At 44.8% G+C, this 24,996-nt stretch overlaps 1 protein-coding gene and 1 long non-coding RNA gene across 5 annotated transcripts in view; one reads left to right on the top strand and one right to left on the bottom strand.

The window, feature by feature from the left end:
* Cap2 (cyclase associated actin cytoskeleton regulatory protein 2) overlaps positions 1-24,996 on the top strand; it is a 143,929-nt gene that overhangs the window by 114,904 nt on the left and 4,029 nt on the right. For all 4 annotated transcript variants that reach the window (XM_059263036.1, XM_059263033.1, XM_059263035.1 and 1 more), the window contains exons 8-12: positions 13,846-14,035; positions 16,005-16,177; positions 17,208-17,331; positions 17,426-17,508; positions 24,389-24,529. In XM_059263036.1, coding sequence (XP_059119019.1) covers positions 13,846-14,035; positions 16,005-16,177; positions 17,208-17,331; positions 17,426-17,508; positions 24,389-24,529 — 711 coding nt within the window. The remainder of the gene's footprint in view (positions 1-13,845; positions 14,036-16,004; positions 16,178-17,207; positions 17,332-17,425; positions 17,509-24,388; positions 24,530-24,996) is intronic.
* The window catches only part of LOC131911076 (uncharacterized), a 31,445-nt gene continuing 22,090 nt past the window's right edge, over positions 15,642-24,996 (bottom strand). The window contains exon 4 of the long non-coding RNA XR_009379281.1: positions 15,642-16,153. This is a non-coding gene — a long non-coding RNA (uncharacterized LOC131911076). The remainder of the gene's footprint in view (positions 16,154-24,996) is intronic.

Below are 24,996 nucleotides of genomic sequence, written 5' to 3'. Positions count from 1 at the left end.
GACACACTCAGTTAAAATCTATAATTTGAGGTGGGCATAGTGGCTCACACCTGTAATCTCAGCACTCGGGAGGCTGAGGCAGGAGGATTGCTACAAGTGTGAGGCCAGCCTGAGTAGCATAGCAAGAGCCTGTCACAAGAATAAATTTATTTCTATTTGATATGCATTGGTGTTTTGCTTGCATGCATATCTGTGTGAGGGTGTCAGACCTCCTGGAACTGGAGTTACAGACAGTTGTGAGCTGCCATGTAGATGCTAGGAATTGAACCCAGGTCATCTGGATGAACAGCCAGTGCTACTAATCATTGAACTGTCTCTCCAGCCCCAAATGATTTATTTATTTTTATTTTATGTGTCAAAAATAAATTAAATAGTTCCCTTATTTATAACATTGACAGCCATGGTGTAACTGGGGATGTCCTGTCGTTCATTCTTTTTTTATCATAGCACAAGCTATCAAAAGGTTGTGGGTGAAGAAAACATCCAGGAAAAGGTATTCTCCACTGTAGATATGAATGTGCTTATTTGTTCATTTTCTTTCTATAACAAAACACTCCAAGCTGGGTACTTTATAAATAAAAAAGTGTTCTTTAGCTCACAGTTTGGGAGACTGGAAGTCCAAGATTGGGAAGCCCCATCTGGACTCTGGTGAAAGCTTCTTTGGCATAGCAGGAGAGATGTCATTATAATGGGAGTGATGTCACCGGAGAGATGTCATTATAACAAGAGTGATGCCATTATAACGGGAGTGCCTGCAAGGAGGAGGGATCGCAGAGCTCGAAGATAGGAGTGTGGCAGATAAAGCCATCAACTCATCCTTTCCAGGATACTATGGGTAGAAAATCAGCTTCCTATAGAAACGAATTTGAACCATTCCAGTGGATAAAATGCACAGAACCACCAAAGGAGATATTGCTTCAAATAACTCTCTGTTCAGTCCAGAGAAGCAGAGCAGAGTACAAAGCCTGGACGGTTATTTCATGTGTGTGTTCACAAATAGATATGGAGGACACTTAGGGGGTGGGTTCTGAGGATCCAACAACAGTGCCTGATGCTAAGTGAATACCGCATGACTGAGGTGCCCCCGGCCCTGAAGGACGTTTAAAAGACACCTTTCTGACTAGTGACTTGTAAAATGTATACCATCAGGAGGTGAGCTTTGGCAGGACAATGTGTTATGACTATGTGTTCTTACATGATCATTAACAACTTTGTTTATTATAACGCTGATGCTCATGTCCCCTGCTCCTAGCGTCTCCTTCTCCTGGTTCCCTGTGACAAGGGTCTTACTCATCTTCCTGAGTCTATGAATTTTAGTTTTTGCGGCCAACTTGATACAATCTAGAAGAACTCTAGAGAAGAGTCTCAGTGAGACTGGTTGGCCTGTGAGCATGTCAGTGGCAGGTTATCTTGTGTTAACTGAGGCAGGAAGGCTACCCACATGTGCCGCCGTTCCGTAGGTAAGGGATCCTGAACTTTGTACAAGAGAAGAAGGTGAACTGGTCGCAAGAGTGCATGCATTGGTTCATCCTTTCTGCTCTTGGCAGTGAATGTGGTGTTGCTGGTTACTTCAATTGCCCACCACCTTGACTTCCCCATAATAATGAATTAGAACCTGGAATTGTGAGCCAAATAAACTCTCTCTTCCTTAAATTGCTTCTGTCAGGGTATTTTACCACAGCAACAGGAAATGACACTAAGGCAGTCTAAAACAATCCTTTCTGGGCCAGGCGGTGGTAGCGCACGCCTTTAATCCCAGCACTCGGGAGGCAGAGCCAGGCAGATCTCTGTGAGTTCGAGGCCAGCCTGGGCTACAGAGTGAGTTCTAGGAAAGGCACCAAAACTACCCAGAGAAACCCTGTCTTGAAAAAAACAAACAAACAAACAAACCAAAACCAAAACAACAACAAATAAAACCTACAAAAAGCTGTTGGAGTTGAACTCTGAAGGATCTATAAGAGTCTTCCAGTTAGAAGAACCTTCTAAACTAAGACATGGAGGGGTGGGGTAGAGAATTAAAAGACCTGTCTGGGAGCACAGAAGTGTCTTCTCTGCTCTGAGACTATGAGCTCATTAAAAAGAGTGGACCTGGGGTCCCCAGCAGGGACTGCCCATCCACTTTCACTGAATCAGCTGCATTCATTTTGATCAGGTTCCCTCCCACTGAGACCTGTGTAGGTCTTGCTTCATTGACTACAGGTTGTGTCCAGTGTTAATGAGCCAGGTGAATATATGTCTTTATTTCTGTGCTGTGCTGGGAATGGACAATGCATTTTCACTCTGCTCGGTGACATTCCCCTGTCCTTCCCCTTGCCATCCTCTGTCTCTCATCTTCAGATGGCAGAAACTCAGGAAATTGGGTCTGATATTACATTAAACACAAAAGGTTTTCTTAAGAAAAGATGGGGCTGTGCAGTGGTGGTGCACACCTTTGATCCTAGAGTTCAGGAGGCAGAGGCAGGCAGATCTCTGAGTTCAAGGACAGCCTGGTCTACAGAGAAAATTCCAGGACAGTCAGGGCTACATAGAGAAACCCTGTCTCAAAACAAACAAACAAACAAAAAAATACCCAGAAGATATGGGTTATCCTGTAAATGTAAAACAACCCTCCATAAAATCCTTCGCAGAGATGATCCCTGGCCACAGTCTGCCGTACCTGTCATGTGTACTGAGTGCATTGCAATCCCTGAGCACATTGCTCAGTGGTAGAGCACCTACCTGGCATTCTTGAAGCCCTGTGTTCCAGCCTCAGCACTGCAAAGAAGGAAGGAAAGAGAGAGGGAGGGAGAGAGGAAGGGGACGAGAAGGAAACTCAAGCATCAGTTGTCCCTTTCCCATGAAATTTGGAGTTGGAATTGAAGCTCACGTTAAGCAACTCTTAAGTTCAAGAGATAACATTTCTGGTATTTTCATTTAAAAAAAAATTAGGTAAAAATACATATGCAACATAAATAATCTCCCTAATGGTGCTTAACTTGCCCTTGACCTCATGTCTGCTGTTTACGAAGTACACTGATCTTTCAAGGCAGCATAATCATTTCTTTAGGATCCTAAAATCCAAATGAAAACCAAAAACAAAACCTTTAATTCAGTGATGGACTTAGGCCCATCCGGCCAAATGTAGTCGCTGTCCAGCTGAGTCAAGGCGCATGTCACTCTCGGCATCCAGCCAGCCGTGGGCTCTCCGGCCAGCTCTCTTTGAAGGATATACTTGGCTATCTTTAACTCTGGGAAACTTTCCCATGGAAATTTTATTTTTCCTTTTTTTATGAGAACTTGTATTTTTATGTTGCTGATGCTGGGAGTCAAAAAGAGAAAGACAACTTGGAGATTCCAGATTTGGTCTGGGTATCGGTTGCAAAGCGAGTTCAGACTCTTTAACAAAGGCCACTTACCAAGCCGAGTTCTCTCAAATGCCTAGATCGTACAAGTGAATTAGACTGCACCCCTGTGGACCGTGTCTCATCTCTGCTGGCATGGCCTGCTCCACTCTTACCAAAAGATTCTACTTGGGGCGTGTCGAACAAAAGTTACCTCCTACATTTTTTGGAAGGGCTCATCTAAACATACATCGAGCACAAATCTAATTTTACTGGTACAGACTGTGTATGTCTCTCTCGGGGTGTTTTGGAATAGAAAGCTGCTGCTCCATCTCTGAAATGACTTGGTTTCATTTGTTCTATTTTACTTTTCATCAGTTGCCAATGCTTTGATTTGTCCATGTCACCAGAGGGGCAACCTACAAAATCCACAGGAGGATAACCTTCTGGGATAGGGAAGGGCAAAACCGGGGGAAATCGGGTGAAACTTTGAGGTCTGGGGCTTTGAGATTTGAGTTTGTCCAGTGCTGAGGATCAAAACCAGGCCTCATCTTGCTAAGCAAGCATGCTTCAAACCAAGCCACATCCTCACCCTGAGATTGGGGTTCTTAATGACCTTCCTTTTCACATCTTTCGAAAAAGCTGTTTGGAGCCTTGACTCAGAAAAGAACTAATTCAAAGTTTGCACCCACCTTTTGATAGCAATTGCATATAAGGATTGGGACTTAGTGGAAAATAAGAAATTTCCACAGTGTTCAATACCCATTAATAAAATAGAAAATAGTCTTTAAATTGACTTTCCAAAAGTTATTAATAAACATACCCTTAAAATACTGCATGGCACTTCTCTGTCGTGTCATTAACAATTCTGTTCTCTTGGAATGGTTCCCAGGGCCTTTATTTTCTTTGGCAGAAGTCTCAAAACCCAAATAAGTGATAAAAGAGAATTCAGCCTGAAGTCGTAAATCACGCTGACTTGCACTTCTGTTGCGAGGATGGTCATCCTTTACACTATCATGAGATCTCTCTGCAGTCTTACTGTTGGCTTCTTGTCTGTGTGTGGGGGATGTGCTATGGTGTGGTGTGTAATGCATGCATCTGAGTGTGTGAAGATGTCCACCTATTTTGAAATATATGGAGGCCGAAACAGGACTTCCGGTGTCCTCCTCTACCACTCTCTTCCTTATTACCTTGAGACAGGGGTCTCTCTTGCCCTGGACCAGGCTCACCGTCTCAGCTAGGCTGACTAGCCTGTCTCTGCTCCCCCAGTGCTGGGGTCACAGGCACACACAGCCATACCCAATCTTTTCTGTAGGTGCTGGAAATTCATACTTGGGTGCTTGTACCTGCAGAGCAAGCACACTTACCCATGGAGCCATTTCCCTAGCCCCACGATCATCTGTCTTGGTTCTAATTGTAATGGAACTGTGGTATGAATGGGAATGTAAAATCTGCAGGTTGTCGAAGAAGTTCTGTAGTTTGGAAATGTGTTGATTTCACTACTGTTGATCCAAGTGCAGAAGTGAACCCATAAAACCAAGCACAGGGGCCCACACCCGTCATCCCTGCACTTGAGAGACAGGCAGAAGGGCCACTGGGAACCAGTTCTTAACAGCCAGTTTCATGGCCAGCCAGTCACACTGCCAGATCCTATCTCAGGGTGTGGGGGTGTGTGTGTGTGTGTGTGTGTGTGTGTGTAATAAATGTTACCAGGCATCGTGATGCATACCTGAAAACCCAGCACCTGAGAGACAGAGGCAGGGGGAATCTGACATTTAAGGTATACAGTGAATTTCAGGCCATTCTGGACTACAGGAGTCTCTGTCTCAAAAAAAAATAAAATAAAACATTAAAAAAAAAAACCCTAAATCATGAATTTGTGGTCGGAAGACTATTTAAGGACTGGATTGGTAGAGTACTTACCCAGCATGCTTGAAGTGCTGGGTTCAGTCGCCAGCCCTGTGTAACCTAGGCATGGTCACGTGCCTGTAATCCCAGCACTAGGGAGGTAGAAACGGGGGACCCGAAGTCCAAGGTCATCCTTAGCTACATAGTGAGCTGGATCTACATGGGAGAGATGGGGGGGAGGGACGGAGGAAGGGAGAGAGGGAGAAACAGAGAGACAGAGACAGAGGAGAGACTAAGACTTTTATTCTTTCTTCAGCCACTAGCTCCTATTATGGAAATGAGAGGTTTATTGCTCTTATGCTTCATGTGTTACATTATATCAGGTTGTTTGGAATTCTTTGTCTTTAGAAAAGTTAATCAACACCATTTTATATAAAATGTTAGCTGTAAAATATCATGGGTTCCTATGGTAGCATAAATGTGATTGAAATGGCCTGGGGACTTATAAACATCTGGGGGGATGACCAGGCACACGTGAGCTGTCACCGCTACCTGGAGACTGTTAATGGTAGGCTACATGATTAATGGGCCAAGACGGTTCAACAAAGGACAGCCAGAGAGATTCTACCCAGAAACAAGGGAACCAACTGTGTGTGTCCATGAAGGAGGGAGGGGAGAAACAAGACCCATAAACACGTCAGCTGTTCCATTCCTGTGGTCTTTATCTACCATCTCCACAAATACTTTAAGGACAGGTGGCTCAAAATATTAATGTCACTAAGCTATTTCATAAAAAGAGAAGTCTCAGCAAATGCCCTGTTGTAAGCAACATAATCCACCTGTTCCAAGAAAGGATCACGTGATAATTTTATGTTCTTGGTCCCTGCTTTTTAAATGATGGTAAAAATACCAACCATGATATTGGTTGCCTGACCTCTTCTCAAAGTTGAAGGTTAATGCTGTCTGTATACATTTCTTCTTTGCTTAAATTCCCTTTACCTCTCCTTTTCGGGATTAAGGGATTCACAAAGCACCCAATGGCATGGTCCAGCTCTCAGCCAGAGCAGCCTAGGTCTGGCTCCCTGGCCCCACCCAAACGAGCCCTGTTGGCCCTTCTTTCTACAAACTCAAAAAGCTGGATAACGGGAATCATTTTTATAGCTTATTTAGATGTAAGTTTAAACTATATCTGAATGGACTGGTTAATTAAGAAGTAGTGTTGGGAGGAATAAACATGCATGTTAATTATAAAGAATGGCCACCATAGAGCAATAGTGAACTCTACTTAAAATTGGAAGTAATTTCCCTTTCTAGTAAAATCTAAATTCCAAGAGTCCAGTATGCTGCCTTATGCCTGTAATCTCAGCACTTGGGAAGCTGAGGCAGGGGCATCACTGGGAGTTTGAGGCCAGCTTGGTCTATGTAGTTAATTCAAGGTAAGACCCTGTCTCAGAAACTCCAAATACTGAAGTCTGATCCCTAAAGAAATGAAATGAGTAATAGCTGCTCTTAGAAGCAGCCGTCAATGAAAACCGACCGCAGGGCACACTGGTGCACAGCCATAGTGTACATAATGTAGGCTAGATTTAGGCAGCCAAAACTTACAGATGCCCCATGTGCAGGGTGGGACGTTTCTTGGTTTTCTGCCTACAGTTCATGGCTTTAAAAATGGAAGAGGCAGCTGTTCCCAGGACAGTGACATCAATTTAGAAAGATTTGTAGAACATTAACTTTCTTTAAAAAAAAGTCTTTGTGCCAGAAAAAAAAAAAAAGTCCATAATCAAACATCTGCTCTCGGAATTAATCTTAATAGGCCTTAAAAGCCTCATTTGGGATTTTTGTGCCGTGTTCTTGCAACCTAAGTGAACTTTTGCACTGGGAACACAGCCATTGGAAATCATAAGTACCGCTTCTTTTTCCTTCTAAGTGGCAAGCCATTGTTACATGACTTTTATAGACACTCTCTTTTAATTATGCCCAGCCTGAAGACCCTGAGACACTCTGGAAGCTCCTCTCCTGGGTCTCAGAAAGAAAGCTTAAGTCATTTGGGGGGAGGGGTCACTGCCACTTTGGTAAGGTAAAGCCCGCCTTCCTCCGAGCTCCTACACTGAGGTCCCCACCTTCAGTTCTCAGCATCGTTTTCTCAGCTAGATGTTTGATTACGGAGTTTTTGGTGTGTGGTTTTTTTTCTGGCACAAAGACCTTTTTAAAGAAAGTTAATGTTCTACAAATCTTTCTAAATTGATGTCACTGTCCTGGGAACAGCTGCCTCTTCCATCTTTAAAGCCATGAACTGTAGGCAGAAAACCAAGAATCGTCCCACCCTGCACATGGGGCATCTGTAAGTTTTGGCTGCCTACAAACTAGCCTACATTATGTACACTATGGCTGTGCACCAGTGTGCCCTGCGGTCGGTTTTCATTGATGGGTATTTCTCAGAGCAGCATCAATTTCTCATCCAGTCACGTGACTTCACCTCCTTGGGTTCTGAGCACTGAGATGTCTGACTCTGTACTGTAGCTATCAAATGAAGGTAATTGTTCAAGTCAAACGTATCATAAAAGAATTATTAATGAAAGCTTTCTTTGAGCTGGGGTAGCAGCTCAGCCAATGAAGCCCTTGCCTTGCATGCATGAAGATTCGAGCTTCCCTCCTCAAGGCCCATGTTTTAGGGAGGGAAAAGGAGCTATGGAATGAGTAGGACTGGCAATATGGCTCAGTGAGTAAAAATACCTGCCACCAACCCAGACGACCTGAGTCTGAGCTCTGTGATTGACTTGGTGGAAGATCAGAACTGACCCCTGAAAGTTGTTCTTTGACCTAATCAAGGTAGATGGTTCCTGAAAAACAAAGCTTGCACCTGTACACACACAAACACGGGGGAGGGGGCAGGGAGGGGGCAGGGGGCAGGGGGAGAAGGAAGAGAGGTATCAAGGGAGGAAGGAAGAAGAAACTTTGAGAAATGCCCAGAATATTCTGGTAATTGGCGAGTAGACCACACCTCTAAACATCCTGTGGCTGCTTTGCACAGATCTGATCCCAAAGCCTCCACTCAAGGAATGAGTGACATCTACATGCTAATGTAGCAGTTTCCCAAGAGCACCCAGCAGGGAAGGGACTCCTCTGCAGTGCCATCCCCCTCAGATTCCCAAAGCAGGACCTATGTCTTTGGAGACACCTCTAGACAGACCTGCCCCTTGGCAAGCTCTCTATCTGTGTCTGTATGCAGAGCCTGCCGACAGTCATCTGGGTAGCTGGGTAGAGGCGTGCGGATTGTAGAGACAATGAAGAACACAGAAGAGAGTCGAGAGGTCTGCTGGTCAGTGCCGGACAGTCCCGAGTTTATTTCACAGCCAGCTTATACACAGTCTTGAAGGACAGAGGTAGAACAATGCACAGCATAGGCATTCAGCCACTATCTATCCTGTCCTTGCATCAAGGAGCAGACAGTTTCATTTTCTATCTCGACGTACCTCTGGCTGGTGTCAGCAGCCTGCATCTGGCTAGACAGTGTGTTCCTTCCTGTGGGCTAATCAGGACTTTCTCATAGCCCTGGAGCGAGCAAGCTTGAACTCTTTGACTCAGAGTAGACTTGAGATTCAAACTGGGAAACTGAGTCAGTTGTGGGCTCCCACACTCCAGTGCCTTGTCCTCTGAACTCCCCCACTCCCCCCCCCCACCACCACCACCAGTGCCTACAGCCTCCGTTCCCATTGCTGTCAGTGGGCACCCAAGGCCCTGGTGGTCTTGCTCCGGTCCAGTCTGGACACCCTGGTATGTCAGTTACCTTTCCTATTACAGCTACTTTTCAAAGGTAGTGTGCTGAGGATCATTGACTTTCGATCTATAGTCCATAGGATATCAAGAGCTCATCCCACAACTTAAGCATTCCATCGGGATCCAGGGACAGGGTGCAAGCATGTCGTTCCTGTCCTCAGTGAGCACAGACGTAATGGGCAGGAGGCCAGGTTTTAGAGCAGAATCCTAAAGCATGGCAAGACCAGTGTGAAAGTCAACTTGATACTGCATGGCCGGTGCCCAAACCAAGAGTTCTAATCTCCCCTGTCAAATGAAGACCATCCCAGGCCATTCATAAGATGACAGCCGGGTGCAGGTGTGAGAGGCCCATGAGGCAAGTGACACACACCTCCTTACATTAGGAGGACTGAGGTAGGAGTAAGAGCATGAGGCCAGCCTGGGCTACATAGCATGACCCTGTCTCAAAAAAAAGAACTAAGTCAAGGTTGTTGTACTCCCAACACTTGGTCACATGTGTTCTAAGAGGAGATGCAGGGGAGGAAAATGTTATTTCACAAGGTAATCCATGCCTCTAGTCTTTATAATATTTGTATTAATTCTTTGAGGATTTCATACATGCTTTCCATGTATTTTGATCATATTTACTCCCACCCCCGACTTCTCTCCCTAACTCCTCCCAGACTCACCCTTTACCTCCCCATCCCCTCCCAACTTCACATGGACCAGTGACTTTAAAACAAACAAAATTGAGAGCGGTAAGATGACTCAGGTGGCCGCCAAGCCTGACCACCCGAGTTCCACTCCCAGGACCCATGGGAGTGCAAAGAACTGACCCCTCCTGTAAGTGTCTTCTGACCTCCACATGAGCACACACCTAAATAAATAAGTGTAAGTTTTTTGTTAATGTAGCTGGATGTGGTGGTGAACACCTGTAATTCCAGATCACAGAAGGCAGAGGCAGAAAGATCAAGAGTTGAGGTTATCCTTGGCTACCTTGTGAGTTCCAGGCCAACATGGGCTACATGAGACCCTGTCTCTGGGGGAAAAAAATCAGAATATAGATAAAGGATTTCTGTAAAGAAGGCTTTAAAATCAACAGACATGTGCTAGAACTATGCCTCTGACATTGGCCGCTGGTTCATTGCTGAATGCAAACAGCGTGGGTGAGTTTCTTCTCTGTCAGAGGGATTTCAGTATGGCCCAGGTGACACTGTCCTATTTACGGTTCATCTCAGCCCATAGGACAGGGTGGTTGTTCCCACACTCATCCCCACACTGCAATCACCTAGAGCAGTGGACACACACACACACACACACACACACACACACACACACACACACAGGAGTGTGCTTCCTACCCTGCTCCCATTCCTCAGTTAGTGTTTCCGCCACACAGCCTGAGGTTGGGAGGTTTCAGCAGATCCATAGATACTTCAACTGTCCCAGTAAATCTGAGAGCCCTGGCACAGAGCTGGCAGAGCTGGCGTATGAGCCCGGGTGTAGTGGAGTCCTGACTGAGTAGTCAGTAAGTACTAAGTCAACAAAAACATTTGGCACCTGAGAGTCCTTCCTCAACCCCCAGTGCCTGCTTCCTCTCTCCTTCACTGGGTGTCAGGTGGGATCAGTCTTGCTGGCCACTGCCCACTAGATGCCAGGTCACAGGAGGATGTGGAAAGCGCTGAGGCTGTGGTCTGTAATGGTACAGAGAGAGGAGGCCAGCAAAGATAAGTTCCTCCCCTCCCAAGTTCTGGGGGCAGCCCGAAGAGATTCAATTCAGGGAAGGCCTAATCAGTTTGGTTTCAAGTCCACGGTTCAGTAAAGCCCCTGCATGCTAATCACAAAGTAACCTTGGAAACCAGAGCCTGATACTCAGCGAAAGATGTGGAAATGAGGCTGTACCTCAGAAGAGCACGTCCACGGCAGCGTTTCACAGGCCCCAGGCGTCCTTGAGTTGGGAGATTTTGTTTTCCACATTTATCTCAGTAAACCCTCTATCTGCTATCACCGGGCAAACCATCCGAATGTGTCAACGCCCCCAGAAGACGGGATGTGGTTTTGTTGCTGTGTGTCATCCCCCAGCTCTTGGATTATGGAATGAAGAGACCAGTGTTTCTAAGATGTAGAAGCCAGGACCGGCTCCCTTTCTCACAAAGCAGGAGTCCTGCAAAGCACAAGTTTTCAGAAGTTGGAGGAGGGGACTGGTCCTCCACTGACTATATGAATAATGACACAGTTATGAGAAAGAGTAGTACTTCATGGCTTTCAGTGACTATCACCAAGGCCTGGAAAATTTCTTGATGCGCAGAGCTTGTACTGTGTGTCCTTTGTGAGTCTGAGTGATTCCTCACATTTCACCTCTGTTACGTGAGAGAAATCATTTAGGATCCTGGGGAGAAAAATTGGCTGGTCTCAAGAACTGTGAAATCATTTTCTGCTTGACCCCAGAATCCTGGCAGAGTCAGGGTGCTCCTCCTTAGGAAAATAACAAAAACAAAAGTCCTGCAAATCATGACTCTGGAGAGGAGACTACAGCCTCCTGGGGCTCAAAGACACATGTTCTGAATGAGAGAAGAGTCTTTTCTATTCACAGCGGCTCTGTGCTGAACAGAGATTATGTAAGTACTCAAAAATAGCTGTTTTAAAAGACAACTGAAGATTAAAACTTCCTGACTTTGACATCTCATAATACCAACTTGTTTATGAAAATAAGATTATGCTGTTCTCATTAGCATTTAGTACTTATATAATGTTTTAATTTTTGTATTTGGTATTGAAAACGCACAAACTGTTCTGTCTCTCCCAATTTCTTAGTTGGCCATTACACCTTATTTCAAGACAGGGTCTCACTATGTGGTCTAAACTTATCTCCATATAATAAGCCCAGGGTTGCCTGAAACTAATCATTCTCCTGCCTCAGACCCTGAGTAATGAAATTCCTGATATGTCCCATTACCCCTGTCTCTGCCTCTTTGAAATTTAATTGACTTCTAATTCCTTTTCATGGGTGTGTAGCTATATATCAGTATTTACAAATATAATGTGAAAAAGAGATAGCTCAGTGCTTAAGAGCGCTTACTGCTCTTCCAGATCTGAGTTCGATTCCTAGAACCCATGTCAAGCAGTTCACAACTGACTATAACTCCAGATTCAAGGAAACTTATATCAGCAGACCTATTACATATACCCAAACAGACACACATACATTCACATAAATAAAAATATGTATTAAATATGGTGGTTTGAATGAGAATGGCCCCCATAGGCTCATATGTCTGGATGTCTGGTTCCCAGTGAGTAAACTGTTTAGGAAGGGTTAGTAGGTGTGGCCTTTTTGAAGGGTGTGTCACTGGGGCTGGGCTTTGAGGTTTCAAAAGCCCATGGCAGCAGGCCTAGTCTCACTCTCTCTGCCTGCTGCCTGTGAATCAGGATGTAAGTTCTCAGCTATGGCTCCAGCATCATCCCTGCCTGCCTGCCTGCACCGTGCTCCCCACCGTGATGGAAATGGACCAACCCTCTGAAACTGTAAGCAAACCCCTAATTAAATGCTTTCTTTCCTAAGTGTTGCCTTAGTCATAGTGTCCCTTCACAGCAACAGACATTAAAATAGTAACTAAGACATTAAAAATAAAAGTATAATGATACACACATCTTAAGTTTGTTGTTTATTGTCAAACTGATTTTAAGTCCCCTGAGGCCAGGCATGGTGGGGCACACCTCTAACCCCAGCACTCAGAAGGCAGAGGCAGGCGGATCTCTGTGAGTTCAAGGCCAGCCTGGTCTACAATGTGAGCTCCAGGACGGCCAGGGCTACACGGAGAAACCTTGTCTCAAAAACACCAAAGAACCAACCAGCAAAGTCCTCTGGGACTATCATCAATGGGGTCTACATCAATTACTCTTCTCTTTGCTGTGACCCAGCACCTGACCAGAAGCAACTTAAGGGGGGCGGGGCTAACACGGCTCACAGTCTGAGGACACAGCCGTGGCAGTGGGGAAGACAGGAGTGGGACACAGCTGGTCACGCTGTATTGTAGTTGGAGGCGGAAAGATAAATGCTGGTGCTCAGCTCCTTCTTATTCAGTCCAGACCCCAGCCCATGGAGCGATACTGCCACGCCCTAGGGTTGGCGTTCTCTTCTCAAAGACACGGTCAGAGATGTGTTTCCAGAGTGATTCTCTATCCCATCGATGAAGCCGAGCCTCGTCAGAGACAGGAAGCCCCCTCTTTTGTGCCTCCTGGTCCTGCCATTTGGATTTGTCAGACCTTTGAGCTGCAGATTGCACACTGCACAGCAGAAAAAAAATGAGGATGCATGCCAGCCGTGGCTAAGGGTCTGATTGCTATTGGCCTATCAACCTTGACATTTGCAGAGCAATCAGAGGGTCCAGGTGCCTTCTACCTCTGGAGCTGACAATCATCCAGGCCACAGATGGCCTTTGTCATTGTTTGAGGAATGCACATTTGTGAAGTGAGTTCCAGAGAATTTCAGTCTCCCTTTACCTACCCAGAAGTGCTCTAAATGTCTGATAACTCTCTCTTTCTCTCCCCCACTCACTCTATTTCTCTCTCTAGTGGTTGTGGTTTCCTGTCCACAAAAAAAGTTAATTTTCTTATCCTGCGAACTACTTTTTCCTCGCGATTCTAATAGTCAAGGCTGGTTTCATCCTTATCCAGGGCCTTGGGCATGAATTTGGGACTGTGGCTGTTTGCTGATGACTGGGCAGTGGGATTTCTAAATATGCAGGGCCCACCCAACAGACTGTATGCTCCCAACATGGATTCCCACCCTGATCCAGGGCCCTTCAAACGGGCTCACCAGGCTCGGTTCTGCCACTGGGACCCCGCTGGAGAGTCCCGACTCCCTGACAGAATCCCGCCCAGAGCTTCAGTCTCGGCTCCCATCCTCTGTCTCCCACAGGGTCCTGTGGCATCCACAGCATCCGCGTTTTGCGTCCTCTCCTCTGGGCCTGGTCTCCCACCACCACCTCCACCGCCACCCCCTCCTGGGCCACCTCCGCTTTTTGAGAACGAGGGTAAAAATGAGGAGTCTTCTCCTTCTCGCTCAGCTTTGTTCGCCCAGCTTAACCAGGGAGAAGCCATCACAAAAGGTGAGAAGACGAATCCTCCCTCCAAGCTGCTCCCCTCTCCCGCTGGCTCTAAGCAGGTGGAGTCTCCAGGGCCCCAGTGAAATGCGCATCATTCCACCCCCGTTAGACACAGGGAGGAAGAGCTGCCCTTGGGAGGTGGGAGCTCCAGGAACATAGGCTCCACGGGCTGCCAAGTGGAGCAGCAAGAAGAACTCAGAGACTCTGTGTTCTCAGTTGACCAGTGAGTGGTACCCCCTCAGTACCAGTGCTTCCCCACCATCCTCCAAAACTAAGCCATCAAGAGCAAATGACATAAAAATGGTGACTAGTACCCCTGTCCTGCAATATGGCAAATAGTTGATTTTTTTTTAATGCAAATGTTTCCAGTTTATCAGGATCTTTTAGTACACGCATGCTGAACAATACAGTCATGTTACTAAAAGGTGTGTTGCAGGGGTTTGGGGTTTTGTTTGTTTGTTTTGCACAACTAATAGGATTGATTGAGGGTGTAGATGTCCCTCTACATGGGGCTGAGAGCTAAGAACTCAAACTTTCCAAATTTATCCCTGGCTCAGAGCTGCTCTGCTCGTCCCTCTGAAATTCACTTGCAAAGTAAAGGAATGGACTCCTAACTCTAAAGCTCAATCTGTATTCTGAGAAATACTTACTGGGGTATCATAGCCTTTTTAAACCACACCTAGCAAATGATTTGGCTGTGAGTAAGCCAGGGAGTCTTTGGGGGTAAGATGGCCTGAGGATTTGTAGGGATTCTTTTGTTCTTTTTGCTGGGGGTAGGGTGCCTCACTGTATTAATTTCTTTTCTAATTACTGTGACAAATTCCTCACAAAAGCAGCTCACAGAAGGATCGGTTTTGGCTCACAGTTTGAGAGGGTACAGTCCATCACTAGAGGAAGGTGTGGCAGCAGGAACTCAGGACTGCTTGCTCCTATCACAGTGGTCAGCAAGCAGAGGGCATGAACACTGGAACTCAGCTCCCATTGTCCTTTTAGTTGAGTCTGAGACCCCAGCCCACTGCACGGGGCCACCCATATTCAGGGTGAATCTTCTCTTCTCAGTTCAGCCTCTGGAAATTACCTCCCAGACATGTCTAGAGCCGGGTCTCCTAGGTGATTCCAAATCCAGCTGAGCTGACCTTTCACCTCCTCACATCTTGGTAAAGGAAGTAGAGAGTAGACAGGAAGTGGAGCCAGGCTATAAAACTGTAAGGCCTGCACCTAGTAACCCACTTCTTCCAGCCAGGATTCACCTCATCAACTTTCAATCAAACCTAAAGGTTCCACTGCTCCACCCCACCCCAACCCCCAAAAAGCAACATGATCTGGAGATCAAATTTTCCATGGGCCTTGAGGGACATTTACATCCAAACAACAATGCTCATTTTTTTTTAATACACACAATGTTTATTTCAATCTAAGCTTACACAGAATGCAGCCTCTGCATATTGACCTTGAGCAATGGAGTGTTATGAAAACAGTAATACCAAAAGTTCTTACATGGTGGGTATTTCCCTTTTCATGAGATGGGAAAAAAATGCACCTACATTGTGCCACCCTCTGTTTTAGTTTCTTTTCTATTACTGTTATAAAATACCCTGATGACAGTGACTTTAAGGGAGGGGGGATTTATTTGGCTTAAAAGTCCAGTTTACAGTCCCTCATTGTGGGGAAGTCAAGGCAGGAACTTAGAGTAACTAGTCACATCACAGTCAAGAGCAGAGAGAATACATGCATGCTGAATATTCAGCTAGTTTTCTCTGCTCTTAGAGAGTCCAAGTTCCAAAACCAGGGGATGGTTTGGGCGCCACCCATTTATAGGCTGTTTCCACATCAATTAAGGCAATCAAGACAAACCCCCTCAGACGTGTCCTCAGGCCAAGGTGATCTAGACAGTCTCTTGTTGAGAGTCTCTTCCCAGGCAATTCCAGGTTAGGGGAAGTTGACAATTGAAACTAACCGTCCGTGTTCCCAGGGCTCCGGCATGTCACAGACGACCAGAAGACATATAAGAACCCCAGCCTGAGGGCTCAAGGACAAGCTCGATCTCCAACCAAAACCCACACTCCAAACCCTACATCTCCAAAATCCAATCCTCCTCAGAAACATGCTCCAGTGTTAGAGCTGGAAGGGAAGAAATGGAGAGTGGTGAGTGAAGCCCTTCCGCCTTGACTTGATTCACTCAGCTAAAAAACGATTTCTAAACACCAAAGCAGCTAGAACCACTTCCCAGAGACATGGCGATTTCTAGGTGAGAGGCCAAGATGAAAAGGCCCCGGCTAGAATGAGAAACCAGCAGCTTCTGCAGGCTTGCATATTGTTTCCTCAGTAGCTCCCAGGCATTCTTTCTTTCCACTTTCTAGAACTATTTTTTAACTGTGATAAAAAATGCATATAACATTTACCGTTAACCATCTCTAAGTGCACATTCCTAGGGTGCTGAGTGTGTTTACACTGTTGTGTTTCCAGCCCCAGCATTCACCACAGACCCCTCTTCATCTTGCAGGACCTAACCCTCTAGCCCCTAGCCACTGCCAATATGCTTTCTTTTTATGAACATGACTACTGATGTCCATAACTTTTCTCATCAGACATGGGAGAAGCCATCAACATGTGGTCCTGGGAGTCTGCGCCTTGTGGTGATGGGTTGATTGTTTCATTCATAACCATAAACCACGGCTGCCACTCAACAGTCTCAGGGTTCATTGTATGAGCAGGCTTTGAAGATGGTTCATAGCTGGAGTTCACTACTGACCCAGAGAACTTCCTTGAAGATTAAGGAACAAAAAGTTGCAAGGGCCTGAACAGACACTGTAGCTTACACCACTGTTTGGACATCACCAGTCCCATCTCCTGATGGACACAGCAGGGTCTGTTGTAGCATCAAGTGGAGTGTCAGCATCCAAGTCTCCATAGCAGCCATACCCCTGCTCCAGCCCCACCCTCTAGCAGGACTGCTAACATCTGAAACTGATAGCCACTTTCAAGCCGTGGTTCACCCACTCCCATCATTACAATGGACGGCTAAGACCTCGAGGTTTCTCCATAAAGATAATGTTCTGGACAAAAGCGCACTGAGAGACAAGAATTCTGTTGAAGCCTCTGGTAATGTCAGCACTCAGTGGATTCAGCCTGTCTCTCTGTTTATGTTTAATAACCATGTCTGCCTTCCTTTTAGGAATACCAAGAGGACAAGAATGACCTTGTCATCTCAGAGACTGAGCTGAAACAAGTGGCTTACATTTTCAAGTGTGAAAAGTCCACTCTTCAGATAAAGGGGAAAGTAAATTCCATCACTGTTGGTAGGCAAAACTAAGGCTGTGTTTGCTGTGATGATGAGCTGTGTTACAGAAACAGGCCATGTGCAGTCACTGGAGTTTTGTTTTTCCCTTTTAGATAACTGCAAGAAGTTCGGCCTGGTGTTTGATAATGTGGTGGGCATTGTGGAAGTCATCAACTCCAAGGACATTCAGATCCAGGTAAGCAGCCTCCACAGCCAAGCTCTGCGCTGTCATGGCTCTGCATGGACCACTCATCTTCCTGCAGGGCACAAAGGAAGGGACTCGTTCCCAGTGTCCACCTAGAAAACATCCAGTTCCTGTTCTTCCTAAACACAGCTCCATCATCACCTCTCTGGGGAAGCAGTCTCTATTCTCCGTCACCTTTTTTTCCCCTCCCATTTTGTATGCAAACACTTGTCTTACCCTCTCCATCTCACGGATGGCTAATGAGCTGGGGACTTAGCTTAGCGGCCCACAGTGCAAACACACATAAGACCTTGGGTTCCCCGGGCGGTGGTGGCGCACGCCTTTAATCCCAGAACTCGGGAGGCAGAGCCAGGTGGATCTCTGTGAGTTCCAGGCTAACCTGGTCTCCAAAGCGAGTTCCAGGAAAGGTGCAAAGCTACACAGAGAAACCCTGTCTTGGAAAAAAAAAAAAAAAAAAAAAGACCTTGGGTTCTCTCCGGAGCACTAAAAAAGGAAGCAAAGGCAGCTGTGCAGTCCTTACAGTTCTGAAGACATATATAGCACCTGAATACTGTATGCACCCAGGAAATGTTGCTGAGTGCATGATTGGATGAATCAGCTACCGTATGAATAAAGGATATTGAGAGACTATCCTAGGATAATAATAATCCCCTGCTAAAGAGAATTTCTCCCGCGGGGAAAATGGCCCTGAGGAAGAAGGGGGAAAATGTATAGAATCTGTGAGATAATCAGAAAAAAAAACCAGGAAGTAGGATTGGAATTGGATTTTCAGAAACAAGAGAAAATCTGTACTCCTTTAGTAATTTTGATTTTTTTGGATAGGCTTTTACAACATACAGAAATCAAGGACTTCTGACTTTGGGCCAAGTCCAACTTTTCTCATTGATTATACTATTTGCATATTGTTAATTACCCTTTACAATCTGGTGTTTCCTCGTGATGATTGACAAGATTAGATTTCAGTTTTACAAATCTTTCTCTTTCCCGGGCTTCTCTCCATTCACACTTTTAATTAGAACTCATTTAATTGTATATATTACATTTGTATATTTACCTTGTCACTTAAGAAGTTGGTGGTGTTTATGCCCACTGTATGGAAACAGCCCTGATTGGCCATCCTGAAACCTGGGTAGGAATGCCAGCTCTATGTACATATCTGATAATCCCAGGGAAAGTAAGTTACGCTACATTCTGTAATCAAACAAAGGATAGCTCTTGCACTTCTCCAGCCAAGACCATATTTCATTCACAAGAACTGCATTGACATCAGAAGCAAGAGCTTTCTTCCTATCCTTACTTCAAATCAATCATGCATTAAAAGGTCCTAACTCCAGCAATAAGATAAGAAAAATAACTGAGAGAAATACAATTGAAAGGAAGAGATAAAAATGTCTTTATAGGACAATAAAATGATTGTTTTATATAAAAGCCAAAAGATTCGATAAACTAAAGTCATATACAGTTAGTTATACTATCAATGGGGAGAAAAATCAACATCATCTCTTGACAACACAAATCAGCATTAGGAAATGTAAAGCAAACTAAGATTCAAAATGGCAGCAAGACTAAAGGGGACCAAATAATGCATGTTTAGGAAGAACACAGGATAGTTGCAAATTAAATGAGCAAAAAGACACCAGTAGCACACCTCTCTCTGTCTCTCTCTCTGTGTCTCTCTATATGTCTTTGTCTGTCTCCCTGTCTCTCTGTCTCTCTCTCTCTCTCTCTCTCTCTCTCTCTCTCTCTCTCTCTCTCTCTCCTTAATCTGTAAGTCCAGGGGCACTCAAATACTTCAACAAGATTTTTTATTTAAAAAGAAAAAGGAATTGAAATGTATTTGCAAGCTAAGTGAACAAGAAAAAGTAGGTCTGCAGAGGTGGCTCAGTGGTTCAGAGCAAATACTGCTCTTGCAGAGGACCTGAATTTGGTCCCTCCTAGGCACCAAACTAAGCTGCTGACAGCTGCCTGTAACTCCAGCTTCAGGGCACCTAACATGCTCTTCTGATCTTGGAAAGTACTGCACTCACATGCACAAACCCACACATGGGTGATGCACATAATTCAAAAGTAAAATAAAGCCGAGCGGTGGTGGCGCACGCCTTTAATCCCAGCACTTGGGAGGCAGAGGCATGTGGATCTCTATGAGTTTGAGGTCAGCCTGGTCTATAGAGCAAGTTCCAGTATAGCCAGGGCTACACAGAGAAACCCTGTCTCAAAAAAAAAAAAAAAAAAGAGGGCGGGAGATAGCTCAGAGGTTAAGAGCACTGGCTGCTCTCCCAGAGGAGAGCAACCACATGGTGGCTCACAACCATCTGTAATGAGATCTGGTGCCCTCTTCTGGCTTACAGGAATTCAGGAAGGCAGAACAATGTATACATAATACATAAATAAATCTTTAAAAAAAAAAAAAAAAGAAAGAAAGTAAAAATAAAATATGTTTTCTTAAAGACTAGATAAAATAATTTGAAAACAGATAAACAAGGTGAAATGAGTCATTCTGAGGTGTCACATGGGTAGAGATATTAAAACAACAACAACAAAAAAAAACCTAGCAAACCCTGAAGTAGGCAGGTGTATGCACTGAAATGGATTTTAGAACAGTTAGTTATTTATGTGGGAAAACAATACTGAGGAGTAGGGAGCTGGCTCAGCAGTTAAATTCATGGGCCACTCTTCCAGAAGACCCAGGTGTGGTTCCCAGCGTTGGTATATCTCACGGCCATCCATAACTCCAGTTTCTGGATCTGATGCCCTCTTCTGGCCTCTGCAGGCACTGCAGACACATAGGGCACAAAGACACGTACAGGCAAAACACCCACACACATACAATTTTTTAAAAAGAAAAAATTAAAAACAAAACAACCACTGAATCTCCACCTCATGACATACATAAAAGTAAGGTTCTTATTTAGAAATTAAATAGTTTCAAACATGTAGAATAACATATAGGAAAAGAAAACTTTATGAGTTCATGGTTAGACATTAATTTAGGGTTCAAAACCACAAACCATAAAGAAAACAGCTGGTTAATCTAACCATATTAAAATTTAAATTCTGGGCTGAGGATTGATTTCAGTGGTGAAGTGTTTACATAGCATGGGTCCTAGGTGCACTCTCCAGTAAAACACACACACACACACACACACACACACACACACACACACACATTTTCTTAATATATATCAACAGAAGATATGATAATGCAAAGCTGAGAGACCAGCTATGGATTGAGGAAAGATATTTGCAACATAGATAATGAAAATGGATTTGCATCCAGAACAGGTAAAGACACTATCACAGACCAAAAAGTGAGACTAGTGATCTAACAGAAAAGCAAGCAGGGAACATTAACAATTCAGCAACATAAAAAGTGAAGTGGAGCCGGGTGGTGGTGGTGGTGGTGGCAGCGGCGCATGCCTTTAATCCCAGCACCAGGGAGGCAGAGACAAGCTGATCTCTGAGTTCAAGGCCAGCCTGGTGTACAGAGTGAGTTCCAGGACAGCCAAGACTACACAGAAAGACCCCTTCTTGAAAAACCAAAAACAAAACATGCCCCCACTCCAAAAAACAGTGAAGTGGTTGACACATACATATGAAGATACGCTAGCCTGTCTAACAGAACGAGGAGTGGAAATGAATACCACGGTCACAGATTTCTTTTCCACACTTATCTCTTTTACATTCAGAATGTCCTCGCTCTGCAGAGTGCCACATTCACAGACTGTAGTGTGTAAAGAGGCTATAAGTGCAAGACGGATTGTTTGCTAAAATGTCTGATGTACAAGCTGTCATAGAAGTAGAACACTGGGGTCCCTGATACATCCAAGTGACGTAGTGAACCTGGTACACTCTTTCTATAGGCCTATTGGTGCCATGTACTAATCCATAGCCTGTGGCTGAGTCGTTCCATGTTTATGTCCATACAGTAAAGCTCTAGTGACAGACTGAGGAAACATGGAAAGCATGTATTGTAGTGTCATAGTAATGGCAATAAAAAAACAAAAAATATTTAAGTGTCCATCAACTGGCAAATGAATAAACAAATCTTCCTAGTTGAAATCTATTCAACGGTTAAAGTGAATAATAAACTATACCTACAGGCATTAAAAAAAAGATAAATTTCAAAAACAGGCAAATAAAAAAAAGGCACTGAGCAAAAGGGTAAGTTACAGGATGGCAGGTACTATATGATAAATCCATTCATTAAAAAACATCAAGAGTGTGCAAACCAATTCAACATGAACCACACTCATGACAGGCCAAGGGGCCCTCCTGGGCATTCCACCCAATAGACAGATCCTAAACAAAAACAAAAAACAAACCAGGAGAGTAGTCCCACACAGGAAGGGAAGGAATGAGGAGGAAGTGAGGAAAAGTGAGGTGGAAGATGGTGTCCAGGGTCTTCAGTGATACTGTGGGATCTTCATTCTTGTGGGAAAAACAAAACACAACAGAAGTTGAGTGTGTGCTGCACACCTATGATCCCAGCACTTGGGGAGACTCCTTGCAGTTAGAGGCCAGCTTGACCTGTATAGCAACTTCCAGGCCAGCCAGGGCTGCATAGTAAGACCCTGTCTCAAAAACAAACCAGCCAACACATTAAAGCCAAGAGTAACAGTGTACACCTGTGCCCACAGCACTTGGGAGGTAGAAGCAGAAGGGTCAGCAATTGAAAGCCATCCTTGGTCCCGTAGTGAGTTCAAGGCCAACCTAGGCTATATAAGACATGTCGGAGGGAAGGAGGAAGGGAGGGAGGGAGGGAGGGATAGAGAAAGGGAGGGACGGAAGGAAGGAAGGAAATAAATTCTCAGAAACACCAAAAAGAGAATAACCAAAATGTAAGGCTGATAAGGTTGCTGCAGGAAGTGTATGTGTTATTTGTTTCCATGCCTGAAAAACCTTGTAACTCTTTAAGGATGTGAACCTGCACTGTGAACAGTCGCCTCTGAAAAGATGAACCATTGGGTCCCCGTGCAGGGAGATAGAAGGAGCAATTCAGAGACAAGAGAAAAACGTTTGATTGAACACTTAGTGCATTTTTGGATGTTCAAACCAAGAGAGTTCCATTACCTAGTTAAAGTGCCTAGTAAATTGTTTCCAAAGGGCCTGAGCACAACTGGAGCAGAAATGGGGTTACCTGCCTGGGGCTGAGATGGGGACCGACTGTGAGTGGCCATTAGCAATATTTTTAAAATGGTGGAACCACCATTCTAAAAGTGTTTTGTAGTCCTGATTGCACAACTCTGTACGTTTATGAAATAGCAGCCAATTGTACGCTTAAAATGGGTGAGTTGTATATTTTCGGATTTTACTACAGTAATGTTATTTAAAAAAAAAAAAGAGAAAAGCTAAAGTTCATGTAATTTGGCCTAGTAATCTTATTTTTGACAAAATGTTCTAGGAAAACATACAGATTGTGGAAGTCAGACAACAATAGTCAGTGGGGATTTTTTAAATTGTTAGGGAGAAATAACACTCATAAGCCAATCGTCTAGGACACACTGGCAGTTCATCCCTTTCCTTTGCTTGGCTGCTGGAATCCACGGTGTTCAGGGCTGGCATGTAAATGCTTTTTGTTATTATAACATAAGCAAATCTAGACATTCTCAAAACATGACTACTGGCACATTTTTAAAACACACATGTATACACACGTATATATACACACATATATAAATACATGCACACACATGTATATATATGCACACACACTATTTTATTTCAGGCAGAGCCCTGCCTGTACTTACCTGACCTTGGACTCCCCAGCTCTCTCTACCTTTCTCTCGGTCTGGGGTTCAATTCCAACTCAGTGTCCAGTTTCTATGGAGCAAGTGGAGGAGAGAGAGAAGCATGGTGACCCAGCTAGACGACCCGCCCCCCAGGAATTCACTGGGCTCCTGCACCGTCACCAGCACTGTTCCTTTGGTTTGCAAACTAGCCTTTTCTTTGGGTTGAAAGGAGAGATGTCTTTATTGCTTTAATTACCATTAGAAGAAGGAAACTTCTAGAGTTGTAAGAAGGTCTTTGGGGACCCCATATATCCCTGTGGACATTTGAGGGGGGCAGGTCTGGAAACTGATTGTGGGAGGAGAAATTTAAAACTGATCCACATTTTTACTGGACTTCGATATTTGTAAACAGTACAAAGCTCTGCCTGCTCTGGCACAGGGTCCCGATTATCTCCGTGAATGTCCTCCGGTTGGGCTTGAAAGGAATACATTTTGAAATGCGTAGACACCTTTCTCAGATGAATTTCACCTTCAGCCCTGAGATTCTTACCCAGCAAATGACTTACGTGGGAAGAATGGTAGCGTTTCTTACTTATTCTAAAGTTTGGCAACAATCTACTTGGCTTCTATTCAAACTTACTCTCATTGTGCAGCGTCTGTATGGATATTTGTTTGAGCCCCAGTCTCACAGATAACTGTCAAAACTTACATTTTCAGCAAACGAATCCTGTTTCTCTTATCATGAAATCAGATACCCATCTCAGATTCACTAACTGGGTTGTGAGGCTTTTCTGAACATTTTAGTGGCTGCCTCCAAATTAATTCCTTAATTTCATCTCAAGAAAGAGACCCCGAGCGTTTAGGATTCTCCCTTGTTTAGTCCTTTCATTTTGTCCCCAAATGACACCTATCCTGCTCACAGGCACACACACACACACACACACACACACACACACAGAAAGACAGAGACAGACAGAGACAGAGACAGAAAGACAGAGAGCACATTGCCCCAGTGAGTCCTGAATCTTAGCTTAGCTGAACTCAAGCTACATCTGAAGGAATTCAGGAGAGTATCTGCTTGGGTACATGGTGATTTTTATTTTGATGCCTTGGTTCCTTCTGTCCGCCCTCCCCCGTTTCAGGTAATGGGAAGAGTGCCAACAATTTCCATTAATAAGACGGAAGGGTGCCACCTGTACCTCAGTGAAGACGCACTAGACTGTGAGATCGTGAGTGCCAAGTCATCTGAGATGAATGTCCTGATCCCTCAGGGTGACGATTATGTAAGTGCCTTCCAAAAGCCTGTCCAGAAACATCAGTGTGGCGCGTTCACATTAGCATCCTTAGAGAATGGCTTCTCAGCTACCTTCTGATAGCTTCATCTGTAGACAACCTCACAAGCAGGTCAAAGAAATGAGGGAGCACCTTCCATGTGGCCCCTCCTCTGTCAGCCCCTGCCTTTGTGTCTGGAGACATTTCGCTAGTTGTTCCTGGAATGCGTCAGCTCTTTGCATCTGAGTTCCTTTTATGTAGGACTAAATGTTTCCCTTTCCTCTGACGGAGGTAAACAAATGAAGAGAGATGCTTTAGGGGTTGAGAGGAAGAAAGGAGAAGGGATAGTCAGTGGACCTACGCGTCTCTGTGCACTGAAGTCAAAAATGTTGTGGTCCTCTTAACATAAGGATCTGCTGGGATCTCAGCAGAAGGGTGGGCTCCGAACCCTGGGAAAACCTAGGGTTGGATTCAGGAG

Source organism: Peromyscus eremicus, chromosome 5 (genome assembly GCF_949786415.1).
Source record: "Peromyscus eremicus chromosome 5, PerEre_H2_v1, whole genome shotgun sequence".
NCBI classification, from domain to species: domain Eukaryota; kingdom Metazoa; phylum Chordata; class Mammalia; order Rodentia; family Cricetidae; genus Peromyscus; species Peromyscus eremicus.
The sequence above is the reverse complement of the archived record's forward strand: the minus strand, read 5'-3'. Positions and strand labels throughout refer to the sequence as shown.